General features: G+C 43.1%; 1 protein-coding gene across 1 annotated transcript in view; it reads right to left on the bottom strand.

The window, feature by feature from the left end:
• L2HGDH (L-2-hydroxyglutarate dehydrogenase) overlaps nt 1-22597 on the bottom strand; it is a 158666-nt gene that overhangs the window by 83415 nt on the left and 52654 nt on the right. The window contains exons 4-6 of the mRNA XM_085626998.1: nt 18744-18875; nt 13696-13858; nt 3883-3917 (exon numbers count right to left, since the gene is read on the bottom strand). Coding sequence (XP_085483124.1) covers nt 3883-3917; nt 13696-13858; nt 18744-18875 — 330 coding nt within the window. The remainder of the gene's footprint in view (nt 1-3882; nt 3918-13695; nt 13859-18743; nt 18876-22597) is intronic.

Here is a 22597-nt window from a genome sequence, read left to right as displayed (position 1 = left end):
CGCTGCCAGCAGCGCCAGGATTGGCTGAGAGGGTTTTGCACGCCCACTTGCAAGCAGTCAGTGATGTGTGCGTGGCTGTTCCCGAGTGTAGGCGCCATTGCGCCAACGGACCCGAGGCAGCGGACCGACCTGCTCAGGTAGGATTTTTAAATTTTATTTCAAACCCCCCCCCCCCCCCCCCACCTCCGCGATACACCCCCCCCCCCCGCGCGCGACACCCCGCGAGCCGCAACTGTCAGTGCTGTACTTAAGAGGCAGTTTCACACTTGTTGAAGCAGCCATTATTGTCAAATCTGCCTGCTCGGTGTAAGGAAAGGCGAAATAAATTGTATTGTGGAACTTACATGCACTACCCTGGCTAATAACTCTAGGAGGATTTGGGGATTCCAACTTGCAAATAGTGCACAGATGGACCTAGTCTGCACTCCCTCCATTTGAACCGGCCATTGCACAGGTGACCTCTATGATAAACGCCATATTTGTGGTTTTTTTTACTTGACCAATAAATAACCTTTGAATGTTTGAGACGTTCAAGCAAATGGTTGTTCCTTTAAAAGAAGGCTGTCGCTCCATTTGCAAATGACACTGCTCGACACTGCTCGTAAGAATGTTCTGCTAACGCTGCCTGGGCTCTGTAAAGTATGCACCCGCTGGACAATGCTTTCTTAAGTGCCTGCAACAGGATACAACACCTGACAGCTGTGGGCATAACAGACGCCACAATAACTCGTCACCTACCTCTTTGACTTCGGGGTGAACTGTACCCCCAAGACACACCTTTCAGCAAAGGGCCGTGTTAACAAAACCAGATTCCTGGCAGCCCTGTTGTTGTCGGAAAGCGATGCATGACGCTCAAGTTAAATGCCTGGCAGGTGAGGGCCTGGAGGTGCTGTGGGTTAAGGCAAGCCTCGGTGTGGGATTGAGCAAGATCGGAGTGAATCGATGGAGTTTCCCCGCCCCAGTTGTTATGCTTGTTGATAAAACAGTGTTTGTGCACTGAGGCCTGTGCAGTCTGCAGGCCTACCTCCCCGCCCAGTCTGGCTGTATCCGTGGAGTAACAACACGGCCTGGCTGCTCCCACATCCCGCTAACACACACACACAAACACAGTTTGTTGTCACAACCTCTCTACTGGGAGATAAACCCTCGGGGCAGGCTCTCGTGACTTCTCCTACAGCCCAGAGGAGCAATTCCTGAATCCAAAACAAAAAGTCGAGAATTTAAGTAGACACGGGGAGCATTTTCCCGAAACAGTTTTGGGGCAGTTTTCTTCCATTGTATTCTGCTTACGCTGCTTTTGTAGTGGTGCTTAGCTGGCTATCAGTTAAGCCCTGTTTGTGCTTCCAGGAGTAGAGAGATATAATTGTTACCAGAAGGCAAATACATGAATAACTTTAAAATGAAAAAATCACCTATGGCTATTGCTCTCTTAGGCAGTACTGTTGGTTGTTAGATTTCGGGACTGCTTGGGCCCCTTCTTCAGTAGGTCATATGATATAAAACTTCTGGGAACTCTGTTCATCTTTTCTGACTTTTTTTTAAAATAAATGCAAATTTTGTTTGGTTATATTGGTAAAGATTCGAAGTTGAACAGGAACTGGTCATGGTGAATGAAATTGTATACATGAGGAAGCAATCACAACTATCAGCGTTATAGATCCGGGGTACATCCACAGGCTGGATGTGGTTGGGGGCAGCCATCGCAAATAAAGTAAATGGGTACATTAAAAATAAACGACGGGCTCCGGTGCGCAAGAGGGTGAACCGACTGTAGAGGCCTTCTCGTAAGCGGAGAGACAAAGGAAATTCAAAACCCTCTAAAAAATGGATGTTTCTAGGCATGCCAGCTACATCTTGCCCTCGTCAGCCCTTCAGTGGCTGCCGAAGGCGCCTTCTGCCAGGGGGGTTAGCTGCAGACGTGCCCAAGGGTTCTCAGTTGTATGAGGGAGCTATCTGCCACCAGGGCATAGGAGGAGAGGTGGCAGAGGAAGACTGCAGGGTTAGCAGGGGGGTGAGGCAGGCAGAGGGGAGTTTTTAAATGGCCTGCTGTCTTTACTTAAGTTCTCTTTCCATACTTTATTTATATACATTTGTTTGACATGCAAGTGAAGTAATGTTCCTTACACATGAAGAAAGCGCTGGGACGCTCGAGGGCAACCATGCGCTTTAGAAATCCTTTTTCATTTCATTTCATTTCACACATGAAGAAACAGGTGGAGTGAGCAAAACCTTAGTACATTTGGGCCCAGGAGAGAGAGTGTAGTCTTACGGGTGTGTACTGTTTATTTTTTTTATATTCATTCTTTATAGGAAGCCGCTACCGAGTAGTAGGATGAGATTAGAGTTCTAGGCAAGGGTGTCCAAAGTGGTTTCAGGAGGGACGTTTCAGCGTGATTTTTCAGAATAACCCATGAACATGTTGATCAAGTCCACTGAGGTACGTTGTATGCAGATGCGTGTTAAGTTGGGCAGCCCTGATGCAGAGCAGCGGTTACAAGCATCATTTTCATGGAGAGCAGTGAGTGAGCTGGATGGGCCTCCGAGTGGTGGGGCAGCCGTGCCTGGGACACACTGAGTGCTGAGAAATACCCTTGTCCATGACAGTTCAAAGTTCGCGTGCATGTGATCTACTGTGCGTGTAGTTGGAGAAGGCTCATTTGGGTGTAAAGGTGATGCGCTGAGATAGCGAGAGCAGTGGAGGCCACCTCGGTCACTCAACATATCTCAAATGTTCAGGTACCTGGGGTGTCTTATCTAGGAACTGCCCACACTGCTCTTAAGCAACGGTTTACAATGGGAATGGTTGCTTGGTTCATGGACATCTTAAGGGATTTGGCGGCCTTGTGTCAAACGTATTTTGGGGGCACCTATTCGGAACCCTTTGAATTTATGATCCAATATTAGCTCTTTCTTGCCCTCTTTGGCCAGGTCACTGTCAGTGCACCGGCAAAATCGTCCAAACTCCACATGTGTTACGTTTACATCTAATATTCAAGGACAGTGACTTGGGTTTTCAGTATTGTAACATAGCAGCAGCAGCTCACTGATATTGCTGAAAGTAGTCTCCGTGACACCCTGCCATTTCTCATATCTGAGGACCTGTTTTGATCTAAAAGCAACTTTTTATAGATGTTGCATGAAGCACAAACATACACTTTCTCTGAAAATGTTGTAATAGAAAATCATACATCAACCACATTAACAAATATATTAAAGGAAAACGATATTTAAAAAAAATCTATTTAATAATTATTCACGGTCATCAGGACAAGGCTCTCTGCAGAACAGAGTTGGCTCTATCAGTGGTCCCCTGAAAGTCTGGCTCCCTGGGCAGCTACCTATGTTATGCCATCTATTAATGTAATAACTGCACTTTCACAATTGCTTTATTAACCTTCCTGCTTTCTCAAATTTGCTTGAAAATGCACGATTCTTCTTTTTTTTCAAAATTTTCTTTGGGGGGGGTGGTAACCCCCCAAAACCAACCTTTTGGGGTTAGGGCTCGCTCACTGCGCTCGGTCGCTACGGTGCTGTATGCTAATTCGTTTGCGCCCCACCACTTTAAAATCTCACCCACCGTCCCTGGTGTTATTTACAGAAAAATATAGACCACAACAAGTTTCCTAATATTTCTGTAATATGAACAACCCTTTTATTAATTCTCACTCCAAGGGGTAGCTTAAACGGGTTATTTTGAACCAACTCACTATGTCTGTGGCTTGTGCTTCAGCAGATTTCTTCTTCTGCTGGCCCTAGTTTCATCCCCAGTCCTCAATAAAATTATAACACTTTTCAAAGGCCTTCAAAACAAGATTACACATACAATATTGTCTGACCATAACCGTTTTAAGAAAGAAAAGATAAACATTTGTTTTCATTTACCTTTGAGTTTCGAACCATAACTGGATATTTCATCCCTGAAAAATAAGAAATACAGAATATTGTTAGGGTAGCCTATAATTGCAAACAGTCTTCACCATAGTTAGTGGAAGGAAATAGTGGCCTCTAGTGTTTATGTATAAATACATGTATTCTTTCATGCACTTACATAATTGGATACACTTTATTTCTTAGGCACAGTAATATGAACTTGCTTCATATCTCCCCTAAAAATAAATACATTATATGTTTCAGTTGCATTTTTCCTTTTTGAAAAGAAAACCATGTCTCACATGTACAAGTAGATGAGATTGACACATCCCTACCAACCTTCCAATTGATTGACACTTGTTACAACAGTGACCACTACCTTGGGAGTCATTACATTGTCTTTTTTACACCGGAAGTTCTTCCTGTTTGCTATTGGGTTTCCCTGCTATTATTGTGTTCCACAAGGTAGTCACAAGCATGGCACTCGTGCCATTGCTCGTGGCTTTCTCATGATCTAATTATGTTTATGTTTGAATGTTGGTGGTAGATCTGTTAAGGAGGTTGTAATGGTCATTACAAGCTTGACCTCGGACTGGACAGACGTCCTTCACTAATAAAGACCGATTCCTCATTATCTGCTTCCTGCCTCTTCTTTCTGAGAGTTACTACAACAGCGACTTTCTAACACTAGCGACGAGGATGGGATACGAACCCACGCTTGCAAAGCCCAATGGATGAATTTTATGGCAAGTTTATTCCTAATTATGCATCCAAATTAGACCCATTCAGGTGCCTTCTCAAGAAAAAATTGAAATTTGTTTGGTCAAATGATAGGTCAACTGCGTTCAGTACTTTAAAATAATTTATTGTGAATCCTCTTTGTTTAAAACCATTTGTTTGTGGAAAACAGTGTATTATTATGGTTGATGCTAGCAGTACTGGTTGGGGGGGGGGGGGGGGGGGAGTATTAATCCAAAGGGACAACGGAAAAGAATGGATTGTGGCCTACGCATTTAGAGCTTTGAGAGATGCAGAGAAGCATTACTCCGTCTTAGAGAGGGAACTCCTAGCATGCACTTGGGGTGCTGAACATTTTAGGACATTTGTATGGGGCACCAAATTCATTATAAAAACTGACCACAAGCCCCTTGTGTATATGATGGCACCAGGTGGTGGACGCACTATGTCCGCACGTTTAGCAAGATTAGCTTCTAGGTTGCAAAGCTTCCCATATCAATTGGAATATGTAAAAGGTCAAGCGAATGTACATGCCGATTGCATGTCTAGGTTTCCTCCTCCTGTGTCTAATCTAAAAGACATTGAGAAAGAAGATTGCGAAGTTGCTTTCACTTCATGAGATATGAATTTGGTATGCAATGTACAAGCCAGTTTACAAGAGGAAAGGATTTGGCTTTAAACAAAGTGAAAGAGTATATTCTAAAAGGACGGCCAGAAGAAAGAAAATTGTCTGGTGAAATGATGAGCTATTCAAAAGTGAAGGATGAGTTAGCCATTGAAAATAACATATTTGTGAGGGGTGATAAAATGGTACCTCCCTATGCCTTAAGGAACACCATTGTAGCGATAGCCCAAGAGGGACATTTAGGTATTTCTTGTACGAGAAGACGTGTCAGAGAGTCATTTTGGTGGCCAGGTATTGACACGTGTGGAACATTTTGTCAGAGCCTGTGCAAATTGTGCATCTAGGGACAAATCTGCTGTGGCTTTTCGTCCTGAACCCCAGCCTGTTGATTTTGCTGTAGGTCCGTGGCAGAAACTAGGCCTGGATATTATTGTACCTTTTGCTGTTTTGCCCAAACAAGAGGCTTTTGGCATTGTGTTAATTGATTACTATTCAAAGTGACCTGAAGTTAAATGGTAAGGGAGGTCACTTCAGAGAAGGTATTCCCCAAGAGGTTGTGAATGATTATGGGCCACAATTTGTTAGCAAAGAGATGGAGTGTTTCTATGAGAAATGTGGTATTACACACAGAAGAATTGCAGTATTCCACCCTGAGGCAAATGGACAAGTTGAGAGATTTAACTGTGTTGTAAAAGAAGCTATCCAATTGTCAGTGAAAGGAGGTTTGGATTAGCGTAAACTTTATAAGCCATGTTATTGGCAAACAGAAATTCACCCAACTCTGTAACTTTAGTCAGCCCATTTGAACTTTTGAGAGGACGCAAGCCCAGTACCAAGTTTGTGCCTTGGTGGTTGAAGAAAAGTATATGCAAGGGTTGTCATTTCACTAATGTTGATTATGCCAAGGTGCGCCACAGAGTTGAAGCATACAGGGAAATAATGAGACAAGATATGATGTTGTAAGTAAACGTACAGTTAAGATTGGTGACTTGCTGCGAATAAAGAAAAAAAGATGGGGTTTTAAAGGGTTTTCCGAAGTGGTCGTCACCTAAAAAGGTTGTAGAGACTTTCAGAAATGCAGATAGGGTGGACGGTGGTAGTGTGTGGAATTTAAATAGAATTTCACTATTTAATGGTGGTATAAGCAGTTTGGAAGATTCTGCCACCAATGTTTTCTTGGGTGTTAGTGAACAAGATAATATTGTGAGTCAGAACACTTCACCTTCCAGTAACTCTAATGCTCCTTCCAAGTGTGCAAGGGTTCACAGTCTTCCTATGACATTTTGTGATTATGTTACGAGTTAAGCCATGTTTTTTTCCTTTCTGTTTTTTTGGTGTTTTTATTTTTTTTAAAGGGGGGAAAGGTGTGTCAGGTGCAGGCGGGTTCTTCCTGTTTGTTATTGGGTTTCCCTGCTATTATTGTGTTCCGCGAGGTAGTCACGAGCATGGCAGTCGTACCAATGCTCGAGGCTTTCTTGCGATCTAATTAGGTTTATGCTTGAATGTTGGTGGTTGAAGGGAGATCCGTTAAGGAGATTGTAATAGGCATTACAAGCTTGACCTCGGACAGGACGGACGTCCTTCACTAATAAAGACGGATTCTTCATTATCTGCTTCCAGTCTCTTTCTGAGAGTTACTACAGCCGCGACTTTTTAACAGAAGTGTTTACATTGATAGTACCTTTATATTGCATGCCTTTACAGCTCTAGTTCTTACTTCACAATTAGTATAACCCCATATAACTACATTTGTATATCTTAATATTATTAATTTAAAAATATATATAGATGTCATTACACACACAATACATATATACATATACACACATACATACACATTATCTACTGGCGGTCGCCAGTAGATAGTTATAGTTAGGACCGTGTTTCCATAGGAAATCCGCAACATTCTATTTGGAATAACTTTGGCGCCGGTTGACGAATCCTCGCGAATTTTTCAAAACTAATGGGGCGCTACGCTCCGCTCCTACCCTGAAAGTCTCGGGGAGATTCGTCAAGCGGGGGCTGAGAAAAAAGGGGGTCCCAAAACGCGTTTTCCCCATGCATTTTCCCATAGGACCTTTAGTCCGAGCTACAGCCCGAACGGCTGAACAGAATTACTTGAAATTGGGCAGAGAGGTAGTCCTCAGGTCAGGGATGTGCCTTTTGCAGGTCTGGTGTAAATCTGTTCAGTAGGTCCTGAGAAAATAGCATTTAAACCAATATATATATCTGTAAGCGCGCTCCGTGCACGTGCACGGTGCGTGAAGCGCACCGTGCGCGCAAAAATTAAAAGTAAATACATAACTTAGCATTTAAAAAACCGTACAAATTCACTGAAAAAACCATAGGTTTCACACACGTTATAGTTAGGAATTAGCATTTAAAAAACCTTGCAAATTCACTTAAAAAACCATAGGTTTCACACAAGTTATAGTTAGCTGTACATTTCACTCGTAAAAAACCAATGAAATTCCACGTTATAGTTAGATCAGGTAACTATAATTTGCGCGACCGCAATGCACAATGTGTTATTTCAGATGTCATCATGGATGTCATGAGTGATGTCACTGACCATGTCATAAGTGATGTAATATGTGACGTCATCAGCAGTGCATTGCGGGGGCGCAAGTTATAGTTACCTGATCTAACTATAACGTGGAATTTCATTGTTTTTTTACGAGTGAAATGTACAGCTAACTATAACTTGTGTGAAACCTATGGTTTTTTTAAGTGAAATATATATATATATATATATATATATATATATATATATATATATATACATACACACATACATATAAATATATAAAACCTACTCTAGTTAGGACCTAGTATCCATAGGAAAAGCATTTTTTTGTTTTGCCAATAACTTTGGCGCCGCTTGACGAATCTTCACAAAATTTTCAAAGCTAATACGACACTGCAGCAGCTTTCTTGAAAATTTCAGGGTGATCCATCAAGCGAGGGGCTAAGAACAAGGGGGTGCTTTAAAGCACGTTTTCCCCATTTTAATTCCTAAAGGACCTTTAGACATGGCTACACTCTGAACTGCTGAACGGAATTACACCAAATTTGGCAGGAAGGTAAATGTTAGTTCAGGGATGTGCCTTTTTGTTATTTGGTGTAAATCTGTTCAGTAGTTTCTGAGAAATGTAAAGAAATTCTCAGTTGTATATATGGGGACAAGGGTGATCTGCGACCCCTCCCAATCTCATGCTGAGATCTGATTGGTTGCCAACACAGGAAGTGTTGGCAGCCATTTTGTGACTTGGTTGAGTAATGCAATATGTGAGGTCATAAGCAGTGCATTGTGGGGCGCGAGTTATTTCTCTGATTTTGTATGAGTGAAAAATGAGTCTAACTATAACGTCTCTGTAACCTTGGTTTTTTTCTATGAATTTCTATGTTTTTTTTCCATTTCCTAACAATAACATCCCTGTAACCTTTGGTTTTTCTCAGTGAATGTATATTATATATAAACACACACATATATATATATATATATATATATATATATATATATATATATATATACACACACACACACACACACACACACACACACACACACACACACACACACACACACACACACACACACACTCACGGGAAGAGCGTCCTTGTTATTTACCAATAACTTTGGCGTAGTTTGACACATTCTCGCAAAATTTACAAAACTAGTATGACACTCACTCCAGCTGCTGTCTTAGAAGTTTTGTGGTATTCCGTCAAGCGGGGCCAAGAAAAAGGGGGTAAAAAAACACGTTTTCTCCATGTTAATTCCCATTGAGATTTTAGACACAACTACAGCCCGAACAGCTGGTTTTTAAAATATGAAGGAAAATCCAAATGTGTATATGTAGGGACGCAAAAGCGCTGCAAACCCTCCCAATCTCGTGCTGAAATCGGATTGGCAGCCAACACTTCAAACAAGAAAGTGATGGCAGCCATCTTGGGAGTCTGCTTGAGCAAAGTCCCACAAAAAAATGTAAAACAAAATAAAATACCCTGACCCCCTAGGCCTCTTGGGGAGGTTGCAGAAGGACCCTGCCAGGGCAAAAAAAGTCTTCAGAGAATAAATTTGGTAGTAGCCGCGCTGTAGTTGTAGCTCCCACTGCATCACCATCATATCCTACGCTGACGACACCAAACTCTCTCACTCCCTCAAGAACAAGACAACCACCAACAGAACCAACTTCACCAACTCTATGACATTGTTAGCTGAATGGATGAGAACCAATGGCCTGAAGCTCAACTACAACAAGACAGAAGTCCTGGTCTTTGGTAACAAGACCTCTTCAAGGGACGAAACCTGGTGGCCGATCGATTTAAACCCAACACTCACTGACCACGCCAGAAATCTGAGGATCATCCTGGATGACAAACTCAAGATGACGGCACACGTCAACTCAGTGAGTGTGCCTGCTTCAACATCCTATCTATGCTAGGAAAGATTTTCAAAAGGCCGCCACAGCATGCAGACAATATAGAACGCCGCCGCAAGACTCATATTCAACCTCCCCTGCCGCATCCACATCTCACCTCACCTCACCGAGCTCCACTGGTCACTCATACACAAACATAGCCAATTCACACTTCTCATGTACACCTACAAAGTTCTGCACAACACCGGACTAACATACCTAAACAATTGCATACACTTTACCAGCCTACTAGACATGTACACTCAGCCTCACTCGTCCCCCCCCCCCATATCCACAAAAGCAGATCAGGAGGTTGCTTGTTCTGCTACATCACACCAAAAGCATAGCATGACCTTCCACAACACATCAGACCCTTATCCTTACTTCTTGAGTTCCTTAAGAAGCTGAGGACCTGGCTATTCGAATAACTCAGCCGGGATGACATGCATACACACCTGCTCATGCACCTGAATACCCTCACCAGTGATTAGTGCACTCTATAAAACAACATAACATAACATACTGAAGGTGCTGCAACACTATCTCTCGAGTGCTAGCTTTCAGTTGACCATGTATAGAAAAACTGCAATTCCTTATCTTCTGAGGTGGGCGGTAACTACCGCCATCACCTTTGGAAAGACTCGAGTCAAATGGGCAAACTGGTAATGCATGGATCCCACAATGAAGCGTAGGTACTTCCTGTGCCATCACAGAATCGGTATGTGAAAATATGTGCCCTACAAACCGATGGACATTGAGTCTTGCGCTTGAAACAATAGCACCACCTGATCCAGGGACAGCATCTTGACTTTCTTTGCACAAGAACCAGTTCAAAACCATACGGTCTAGGACTGGATGAAGGCCACCATCCTTCTTCAGGACTAGAAGGTACTGGAAGTAATAGCCCGCACCAGTTATTGATCTTGCTGCACCAATTCTTTTCTGGAGTAAGATGTTTACCTCCTGCTGAATAATGCACAGGTAGTCTGCAGAAGGGAGGGAAGAAGAGGGGGAATGGGTGGAGAGACCTATTAGAAGGGTAGAGCATACCCTGTTTGCATACTCTGCAAGGCCATTGGTCTGAAATTATGGTTACCCATGCTTGTGGAAAGGCGATACCCAATCTCCAACAGGTGCCAGGTGCTCTGACAAGAGGGAAGGAGCACTGCTTCCCTGTTGTGGCAAGAGAAGAAGAATAGGCGAGAGATATGGACGGGGTAAGGCTCGGTCTCTAGGCTTACCATGACCCCAGTACTGTTTAAACAAAGTTCTGTTGCTGCTGGCCTTGCCCGCTGCAGCGAAATGAGAAACCTCGGCGAAACTCAGAAATTTTCAAAATAGTCTGTATTCTCGCTGAAAGGTTTGGAGTCCTAGAATTTTAGCAGTGGCTCTACTGTCTTTGAATGTCTCAAGGGCCGAAACTGCCTTTTCTCCTAACTGCCTCGAAGGATCAAAGGGGAGGTCTTCAGGGTGTCTTGAATGGCAGTAAAGAAACCAGAGTTATGCAATCAGGCATGACACCTTAAAGCTACAAAAGTGCCCATTGCACATGCTACTGAATAAGCCATGTCGATGCCTGACTAAATGAACTGTCTTACAGCAGCTTTACCACCCTGCACAAGCTCAGAGAAAATATCCCTGCAGGATGTCTACTGGGTTTGGGATAACCATTTGAGCCATATGCCACAGAGCATGGAATTAACAACCCATTAAATAGGTGTCATTAAGACACTTAAATGCGATACGGTCTGCTGAGAAATGTCTTTTTTTGCAAAGTGTTCCATTTTCTTCTGGCTCCTTGTCAAAAAGGAGCATTCCCAGGAGATAACTCTGAGGAACAAGATGCTTGTACTAGCAGGTTTTCTGGTGAGGGTTGAGCTGATAGGGAAGCAGGTTTGTCTGACGGTAGTCTATATCACCTGGCCACTAGTCAACATATGGCAAGAGCGGAGGTTTGTTATTCCCCACACAGTCTTTTTTTTAAAAAAAAATGTAAACATAGTTTATTGGTTTTTTGTACAACCACATATAGATCCATACAAACTGTTTTTGCCTTGTTTTCCACATGCTCCCCGAGGATTAATCACAAACCCCCGGTAGTCATACAGTGCATAATACAAAGCCATGTAAATCTCTCCAGAGCTTATGCGTCAAACAAACAAAAAACCCCTCTATACCAAATACCCTACCCCTAAACACTATGAAAATTATAAATTCCCTCCCCCTCCCTCAGTCCTCACCAACAACTCAGGTGGCCGCCTCTGTCCTCTGGTATCCTACATTCCGAGGAATATCTATGTGTTGAGTTATATGATGTACCCAGCTTGTTACGGTGCTATCCCCTCATCCCCGACTCGGTCTCCGCCATCAGCATACGGTTCATAATCTCGTAGTGCCTGTACTAACGCCTCCCATGCAGCTGCCGCTTCTAGCGCCTTATCGTGGTTGCGTCTGCGCGCCCATTGATACCGTAACGCGCCCTCACTGGTGGCCCATTTAAGAAATTCCCCTTTTTCCCCACACAGTCATGACTGGTTCTGTTATGTTGAAGGGCACCAATGGATCTGATCCCCGAGACGTGGGATGTAGAACTTCCGTCAAGATGTTCACTTTTATCTCCACAGACAACCATGTCAATTCCAAAACTTTAGCAGTCTTCTGTACTATGGTATAGCATGACATGAACTCTGGTGGAAGGAGATATATGAGAGGAGTGTAATTACAATTCTAGGAAGGTATCTAAACCACTGGCTTCTCTTAAGTCCCATAAATCGGGGACCATGAAGACTGATTGGCTATCCCCATCATCTGTGCCCTGCCTTGGGCTGTCTAAGGGACCAGAGCCCTAAAAAACATTTTGTTCTTCTGCCAAACTCTGCACACATATTGTGGATCTGGGCACAGGGTCTGGGAGATCCAATAATGGTGGAGGAGCTACAGCCAGTTTCGGCATCTCATGCGTCAGAACTGGTGCTAGTAGCATTGGCACCCGTGCCAGCAAAGGCCGATCTACCGCTGGTAGAGATGGTGAAGACACTGTTGGAACAGTCAAGTCCTGAGATGGCTTCAGCCTCTGCACTGGAGGTGAAGAAGTTGGCAGCATCAGAAACCGAGGCAAGAAAATGGGTAGCAATGACAGGAAGGGAGTAAAAGGAGGTGAAGGAATACTCGCCCCAAACATCCTAAATGGTCTGTTCATAGGACCCTTGGGGTTTGAAGGCATTGAAGAGGGTACAACTGCCCCACAAAACAGCTCCAACCTAGCTTTGTGAAACAATGCAGGATCTGTCCCAGAGTAGGAAACTCCAGGTAGGGCTGAGGCCTGAGTGAGGAAAGGGGAGGCAGGCATCGATGGTCCCAGGGTCGGCATCAGGTCCAGAGGAACCACAGGTGCCACCACCTCTGGGGGTATAACAACCAATTTTGGTTTAAAAAAAAAAAAAAAGAGTCTTGAGAAATAGGGAGTGACTGGCTGACTCACCTTTGAAAACCTAGAAGTGTTCATAGTTGTGTCATCGCTTAGTCGGGTTTATATCGGAAGGTCTTAGATGACAGTGACTTCAGCGACTTCATTCTTGGGTGATACTTACTCCGGGTCAGTCGACTATCCTAAGCAGAGGCCATAAAAAGCTTGATGGCCTGACTCTCACAATCTGTCATGCTTGGACCCCCAGTACCAAATATTTATACTGTGCGGATCTGTGATGGACCGCACTGATGGTGTGGAAAAAAGGTAATGCTGTCAGAGTTACAGTGGAGGTGCTTTTCCTTTCAGGCACCAAAATGGAGCCAGCACCCCAACCAATGTGGAGCCCCATGGAAAAATTGCCTGGGATATTTAAAATGTGGAAATCTACAGGTAGAAGTATCCATCAGAAATATAAATATATAGTACTTACCTGCAAAATTACAATAGAATGACCCTCCTGATGACATTACCCCTGATGTAGGCACCCTTGAAGTATTGTCTAAGATTGAACAGTGGCATATCTTGCATTTTACTGAATAATCTTAAAAAGATCTGAAAATCCGCCTTACCTTCTAAGCTATCTGCAGGGCTTTCCTTCACCATTTCAATACCTTTGACCTCAAATTCAGTTAGGACAGTCCCACCAGCCTCTATAATATCTGTTGTGTAGGCGCGAGCCACCTCTCTGTAGTTCACAATGCCGGTATGTGGGGAATCCAGCGCCATTACTCCCTGAAACAACAATGCAGCAGAAGTTATCAAACAAGGACAGCTGCTAGTGCTCTGTTGAGAGGAAAATTAACCTTAAGTTTTAGGAGAGTTCACATATCTAAAGCACATTATGCATCTCACACTTTTCCAATTACAGACCTTAAGACTCCACCCTAAAGTGATACAAATATGAGAGAGCTCAAGTTACCCAATTCCAGGAGCGAGTAGCTCATCCAAGACAGTTTTTACTTGTTATAACCCTATGCCTAAACGAAATTCAAATAAAATTCTTGGATTGAAGAAACTACTCATGCATGGAACTGGAAACCTTAAAGCTCTGAAACATATTACACAAAATCAGTAATTTGTTTTAATAGTTCGACCACAGTTCCGGAGATGATGCAGAGAAGTTGCTGCACTCTTGCTGCCCATCAATGAGAGAAAGCAAACTTGTCCAGTTTTATACATCAACTTTTATGAATACAACTCAGAGGAGCAAAAGAATGGCAAAGGGTTAACTCGGAAGGTGATTGGCACATGAAAAAGTAATAGCAATTATGCCACTCTTATCCTGATTTGATTGCCAACAAACCAGAGATTTTGTTGATCATATGTAAGCAAAATAACCAGTTTAATGGTAAGAGCTTGGGAATAACTGGCAAGTAAGAAGAATCCAACCAATATCGCAAGCCCATATATACCATTGCATTCAAACGCAAAGTTAAAAAGTCATTACAACCTTATTAAACAAGAAATTCCCAAGTGTTGGTTTTAAAACCCTTCTTTAATTCAGAGCAAGCCTCTAAACCAGTTCTTCCTGGCGCCATGTCATATAGTGACATGCTAAAGAAAAGCCTCCTTACCTTCTCTTCAGACCACACAGATCTGCAAAAGCAGCTGCTGACTTTGTGAAGCATTAACAAAAACAGGGTATGTTTCACTCAATATAGTTTATAGTATCTAAAGGGTACGAAGAATACCCCCTACAAAATTCAACATTTAGGGGTAAAAATAAGTTTGTCAGGGGCCAGGGCATAGATAGAGATTCCAAAATTTGTAAAAAGTGTATATTTAAGTAGGACAAAGTAAAACTGCCTTTTCTTCATCATTCAAATGCTCCTTCAAGCCTTCCCACGTTCTATCGGTGTTACATGCTATTTTGGCGCCTTGTTTCAAACATATGCTCCACAGGAAAGCAGGAGCGAATGCCCATTTTAAGAGTTCCAAAACTTTATTTATGTTCTTACTTTAAAACACAGTACTCCAACACCATCAGGAGGCGCTTTTTGGATCCAGGCTTCTAACAAAGTTTAACACTACAAATTACTTATTATTCTAATCTAGCAGTCGATGGGAGAGACCATGTGCCCCAGCAAACATGGATGTGTGTTTGAGCCAATTACCAGAAACACACTCCAACTGCAAACCCTGTGTCTCCCTATTAAGTGAGACCAGAGTCCCAAACATTACATAAATGGGTGGTAGATTACAAAAATTTGCAGTAGCCTACAAACCACCAACAAAAGTCTTCTTTCTGTCATTATTTCTGTCTGTACGATAGACTCTGAGTTAATCTCCCCCCGGTTGACATCACCACACAAACCACGCCCGCTCCGAGAAGGAGGAAAGTTGCTCTTCTACCGCTGCTAAAGACAGACAAGCTAGATGGCCAGAGCATGCTCAGATATAGCTATTAAGTTACAAGCCGAGAGGTTTGACAGGGAATGGTGAACACTCACACCCCCTGCCCCTTCATCATCAACCCCCTGCCAGTACAAGAACTGCCCATCAGAGAGATGGAGAAAGATAGAGACATGCCTCAGCGTCAGAATCCTTGTGTCCTGTACCATGCTGCATTGTCACTTTCATGCACCTGGACACCTACCTGCCCGTGTGGGTAAGCCTGAGATGAGCAGAGTCATCCCTGAACCCTCAATGCTGTGACCAAACCACCTGCCACAAAAGATGATTCAAGCACAAAAAAAACTCATCCTGGACATGCGTTCCATGAGGGAGAATGTCTCCCATCCATGATATATGTAGCAACGCAACTTCCAATGCCGCGGCCTCACTCTACACCTGAATCTCATCCAGTACTCAAACAACTGAGGTGCTCAGCTACACAGGTAGAGATCCACAAAGGGCTAGAGAAAAGATGCATGTATATGAGGTGACATAAAAGTAAAAGGTAACACATTTTCATACCAAAATGGCGCTTGATTAACGGGTAACCGACTAGAAACTGCTCAACCGTGCTACATGAGCGTAACATGTGTGCTACCATTTCAGACATGTATCCGGCAAGCAAATTCTCAGTTACCATAGCAGTGACAACAGCCGACAAGTACTGCTACCGTGATCTGACAATCATACCGTCCCGCAGCACACCGACAAAGTCCATGATTTAGCTGTAGGAGGCCACAATGTGATGCAGAGTAATGGCACTTTTTAATGAAGAATTTGTTCTACAAAACCAATGTTGCTAATCAAATTGTTAAATATTGTTTAAATAACATCACCATAAACTGTATTCAATTGCAGTTATGATGGCATGAAAGCTAGCGGACATGTTTTAGTGGCATGTCTAGAAAAGGCAATACTGCTTTACTAACCAAACATCCTCTCAGACTCTTTCCTCCTAGGGGGCACTGGAAAGACAGACAATCTTTCTAACTTAGGACCATCACAAGCACGGTCCCTCAGCATTTCTGCAGTCTTCATTCTGTACCCCCTTTACCACCCTACCTATGCCCCTGCGTCAGTCTGGAGCTGCCACCAGCAGCAGCAAGCAGAGAGCATCAAACTGCCACTGAAACCGCACTGTTGCGAACTAAGGCAATGGTGTGTTTGACATGGCCGGCTTTCACTTTCACTTTCAGTTGACAAAGCATTGAAGAACTGAAGTTCCATATTTAGTCTTTTCAACACTTCCAGCTGGAGAAAAGATGAGGCACACTGAGAATGTCCACACGTTCCACAGGGATCCAGTTCAATTCTTGCCAGTTCTGTAGGTTTTTTAAACATTGACAAATATTGTTCTAAAACTTTGCCCTTACACTGCATTCAGCTGGAAGAAGTCTCCCAGTAGAATAGCTTTCCAACTTGTGCTGTCCCGTTTCCTATACCCATTTAATAATATCCCAGTCTGGTTGACATGGGCGGGAAAACAGGCCAGGATTAGCTGGACCATACTGACGAAGCCATACCACATGGGCGGTTTTGGAGCGCCAGACCTACAGTTATATTTTTATTGTACTCAGGCGCAGCATGCTCACTACTGGACTAAACCACATGCGTACATTTCGCATGTCGCAGTGGAAACGGACAGTGCACATCCGGCTCCACGGATGACGTTTGTATCAAACCCGAGGTCATACTTACACAGAGACATGACAGGGCCTGTAAGCTGCATCTCACATGCGTGGCATACGTTAGCACAACGAGACAACAAACTACCTATATATGCCCCAGCGCTTCCAATTGCTAATCATCCAAAACTCTCAGTGACACAGGAGCAGGGCATGATGAAATTGCTGGAAGATATGAAACTATCCACTATGAAGGACGTTTACCCGCATGGCAAATTCATTCAAAGATATGACCCAGCACACATAACACACCCACAAAGACGTTTGCCTACCTACGGCTGCAAGCAGCGGTCAGGGAACTATATACCACCTACACGGAGGAACCACCAACGTTACAAGCCCTACAGACCATGCTCAAAGCACAAACACGCCAGAAGTTAGTCACTTGCTTATATCAGAAGTCGCAATTGGAGCAAAGCGAAGGGACAAATAGATCATTAGTTAGATGGGAAACACTGCTAGGTGGCAAAATAGAGGAGCGGGATTGGGAACACGGAACTACAATTACTGACATCCAACTGTAACTTACGGATAATACATTTTAAATTCCTCCACCAATTCTATTACACCCCAGCCAAACTCCATAGATATGGCCTTAGAACACACGACCGATGCCAGAGATGCAACACCTCCAGTGCGGACTTTCTGCACCTAGCGTGGGCATGTCCACAGATAAACAAATATTGGCATGACATTATGGGAGCAATAAACAAAATGCTGGCGGGGCAAGTGCCAAACGTGCCTTCAGTGTGCTTACTGGGGATATACAGATTAAATCTGACAAAAAGGAGAAAGTTCCTGGCTGTGGCACTGTTACTAGCGAAGAGGCGAGTGGCTATCAGATGGGGATGCAAACGTCCACCTAGATTCAAAGACTGGCTCACTGACATGGCATATTGCAGAGAAACTATATACACGTATGCGGAAGAACTGCCGCTCTCCTCCAGGCCTCATGATTTCTGGGAGCCACTGAGGCAATATCTACAGAGGCTACAGGTGGATGGGTAATATATGGGTAAGGTCGACAAAATACAAACAGACGATGTTCAGGAGGGGAAGTCCTTTCTCTCTTTTTCGGAATCAAGGTGAGGATGGGAGGGTCTCGTGTCTCTGTGCCATGTGTCAAGTGCGATAGAGCAAAATATTACTTGCGGTGCTGTAGGCCTTGGATACTAAAGTTTGTACTGTGGAACTATGATATGAAAAGATGTTGAATGTCAGATATTGCCATTTAAAATCAAAAGTGTTACTCTTGTAGCTTCAAAGCTTACTACTGCTATGTTATACGCCCTTTGTAAATGAAAATGCCTATGTAAGTGTATATTATATTGCTGATCAGACAACTTAAATAAAATAATAAAAAAGAATAGCTTTACAACAAAATCAAGCATTTTCTATCATTGTGGAAAGGTTATTTAACAATGGTCCTTAGAGGCTACCCCGACAGTTCCATTGTAATTAGGAAGTTGTTGGCTTTGGAATATTTGTAGACTGGAAGGATGAGATTTGGTCAATCAAGAGGCGTTCTGAGAACTTACCCTGCAGTATGGTTCCTTGTCTTTGTTTTCTGTTGCCCCGATAAGTTTCAAGTCTCGAACGTTGTTCTGGAGGCCTCGCTCGTACAGAGCTTTGAGTCTTGGGATTTCATCTTGGTCAACCGCTACTATGAGCTACGCAAAGAGAATGAAACAGACCAATCAACATTGGAAACAGGCACCTAACAAAGTGTCACTGTGTCAAGATCATGACACTAGTATGGCCTTTTTTTGGGGCGGTGATGCTGAACATGAACGTGCTATCACTCTAGGGCATGCCTGTGCCTTCATTGCAGGGTGAAATATCTATATCATAACCTACACAGGAACAACTGGTAAGCAGATGTGCAAGGCAAATGTATCTTTCTACTGCTTTTCATTCATGTGTGGATAATTCCATTTAATGTATGTGCAGCTGGTGAACGCCTGCAGTATTTATTAATCAGATCCGAGTTGGGAGCACAGCCGTCCATTTACCTATCGTTACCAATTCTTTAAAAAAAAAAATAAAAATAGACTTCGATTGGGGTTTGGATCTGCCCTGAGGAAGGGTTCTTTCTCATTTCATACTATTAGTTGCTTGAAGTATCATTCTGTCTACTGTGATGAACTTAGATCACAATGCATGAGAGACTATTTTATATCTGAATCAGGAAATATACCTATATACTAGGACAACCCAGGCACACACACACGCATGCACACTCCGACACCTGCATTGTCTCAGGTGTTATCTTTAGTTAGTGCTGAGTTTTCGATCTAAAGCATTTCGCATGCTGGAAGTTTGTATTTATGACTGTAGACACAAAGTACAAGCAAAACAAGTACTACAAAACAGTGCAATATTCTGTAGCAAAACAACGTCAGCATTACATCCCTGTAATGGAACATGAAAGAAATGTGTTACAGGAAGGCAGTCAGAGAAGTGATAACCAAATATATATAGGATGTGATCAAGCATAGAATTCCTGCTTCAAATAATATCTGTAAAGGTGCGATGTGAGCTAAAAGGAAATGCAAAATACATGTTTAATTATTAAATTATATCATTCATGTTGTTTTGTAATTTTAAAAAAATGTACACTTATGCAGAATCTGTTTCTTTATGGCAAATTCCACCACCCAGCTACCTCAATTAGTGAATTTATCAAATTGTTGGACCCTTTTGGAATGCATACATTTCGCTTTAATTCAATGAACTTAGTTCCCCCACGAAGGCATGTACACCCTGAACTTTGCATTCGCCTTTCTAAAAACGTCAGCAATGAAAACATCAGACTCCACACAAGCTACATTCTACACAAGCTAAGTTCTGTTCCTGAAGCATGTTCTCTTGTTCTTAGATCGGTTTAAAATCAAGCTACAAAGAAACAATATATCAGTCTATTGGGCTGAAATTCCTGAGACGATATCCTGGCTCACAAATAAGGCAGTGGCCAGCAGAAAGGCTAAGGTCCCTCAAATGTTTCAAATTACAGTATGAGGAAATTGTGTTGTACAACACAAAAGGAGATCGCAGCCAAAACAGGAAGCTGATAGACATGACCTGGAAATTAATCAAGAACCATGAGTCAGTAAACAGCTGGGAAAAGTGGAATTGTGAGTAGGGTTGGGTAGGATTTGTAATTCAGTATTTCCATGTTACTTATGTAACGGCGGATTTACGAATGAATTCCAACATTCCGCCGGCAAAATTAAATCAGCACTGTAATGGTTTTAAACAGGGCTGGAAGAGGGAACAGTCCATCTATCTTTTCATCACTACAGATTAAACTGCAATCTGCAAGGATTTTTTAAACACAGAGGGACTGCTCCCTCTTCCAGCCCTGTAAAGTACCACTGCAGTGCAGTACACACCGCTCAGTGCCCTTACATATGTATGCAAGGGCATCGAGAGGTATCCACTCCAGTATATACCCCTCGGTGCCCTTGCATAAATATGTATGGGCACCGAGGGTATAATGGAGTGGATACTCCTCGATGCCCTTACATACTCATGCAAGAGTATTGAAGGGTATGTACCGGAGTGGATACTCCTCGATGCCCTTACATACTCATGCAAGAGTATTGAAGGGTATGTACCGGAGTGGATACTCCTCGATGCCCTTACATACTCATGCAAGAGTATTGAAGGGTATGTACCGGAGTGGATACTCCTCGATGCCCTTACATACTCATGCAAGAGTATTGAAGGGTATGTACCGGAGTGGATACTCCTCGATGCCATTACATACTCATGCAACATTGGGTGTTCCTGCAATCTTAAAAACTGACAACGGCCAACCTTTCAACAGTCATCTTAGCCTGCTATACTAGCAAACCCTTTCCTTTAAAATGGTCTTGAATTCTACTCTTCAAGCTTACTGTTCAACCTCTCACTCAACTACAGGTGACAGCCCTGCAACCTTGATGTTCAGGAGAGCCATGACGACAAAGTTACCTAAACGGACCAACAGAAGATAAAGTACTAAGGAAGAAAATCATACAAGACTCGCATCATAAAAGGAAAGTGAATACGTATGCAAACAAACACCGACATGCAAAAAACATTACTTTCACTGTAAGAGATCGAGTGCTTGTCCATCCAATATGTGTCTGGTGGATGGTGGTGGTTTCAAGAAGGCAGCGTCATCGTAACCATTTATGAGATTGGCCGACACAGAAGGTGGAGTTTTCTACGACATGGTCTGCTGTCCGCTCTGACCTGCTTCATCCATACCATCTCCCAAGCTCTGTGCTGTGCTAGCCTCTGGGTCATCCTGGGCAGTCTGTGGAACCTTGACTTCCCTCTCAAGGGAGCCTTTTACTTTTCTGGAGAACTTTGGAGTTATGAGCCGCCACCCAGCAGCTTTGGAGGTGTGCCGCTTCCTGTATGAACGGCTCCATATGCAAAACCCAGGGAGTTAACAAGCACTTGATGCTGTACCTTGAAATACATGAATGGATGCTTGTACTTTTGTTTTCTTGTGTTACATTGTTGCAACAAATGAACCTTGACTTTTTAATGGCATTGATGCAGTCCATATATACACTTTAGTTTGATAGTGGAAGTTGTGGCAATGGAGTTCACTGTATTTCTCCTCCGGCAAAATGTTTATTGACGCACACTGTTGAAAATAACAGGTATTGAGCAACTGTTTATTTTAAGCGCAATCTTTGGACAATGTTTTAATGACTTTGGTGCATTTTCATGTCGACCTTTCTTTAACCTACATTTCTCTTCACATTCAGCCAGTCCAACATGTGCACGTTTTTCTGAGTTAAACATCGACATTGCACAACCATCTTCTCTTTCACTTGACACTGATACTGAAGAACTGTTTGACGATGATTGAGATGAAGATTAACTTAGTTTGGTGTCTACTTGCCTCAGCTGGTGTGATCGCTTGGGCTTGTGGGAGAGCATCAAACCTCTCTTCTGGAAAGTTTGAGGGGGCATATTGTCTTCGCACCGTGACGCACTTACTTTTTCCTTTGTCTTGCAAACCATTACAAGATAGTTCTCCTTCCCACAGCCTTTGCAGACCTGTCTAATGGCAGGGCATTTGCCTCCATGTGGAAATGAAAATCCACACCTGAAACACATTGTGCTTTGGTTTACTTTTCACTTTCAAGACTGACTCACTCTGGGCAACTCTGTCCCCCATGTCAGCAACTTGTCGATCGGTACGCTCTTCAGCTCTGGTTTCCATGAGAACTTGCTTCAGACTACCTGTTTCACTCAGCATTCGTCGTCTGAATGAATCTGACAGGCATCTGTCAATAACTCGAATAGCCATAGCTTCCTCATCATTAAATTAATTGAATTTACGGCGTTTCATGAGCGTATACAGTCCCTCAACAAATTCAGCGATGAT

This window comes from Triturus cristatus, chromosome 9 (genome assembly GCF_964204655.1).
Source record: "Triturus cristatus chromosome 9, aTriCri1.1, whole genome shotgun sequence".
NCBI classification, from domain to species: domain Eukaryota; kingdom Metazoa; phylum Chordata; class Amphibia; order Caudata; family Salamandridae; genus Triturus; species Triturus cristatus.
This window is presented reverse-complemented; position numbering and strand designations above follow the sequence as displayed.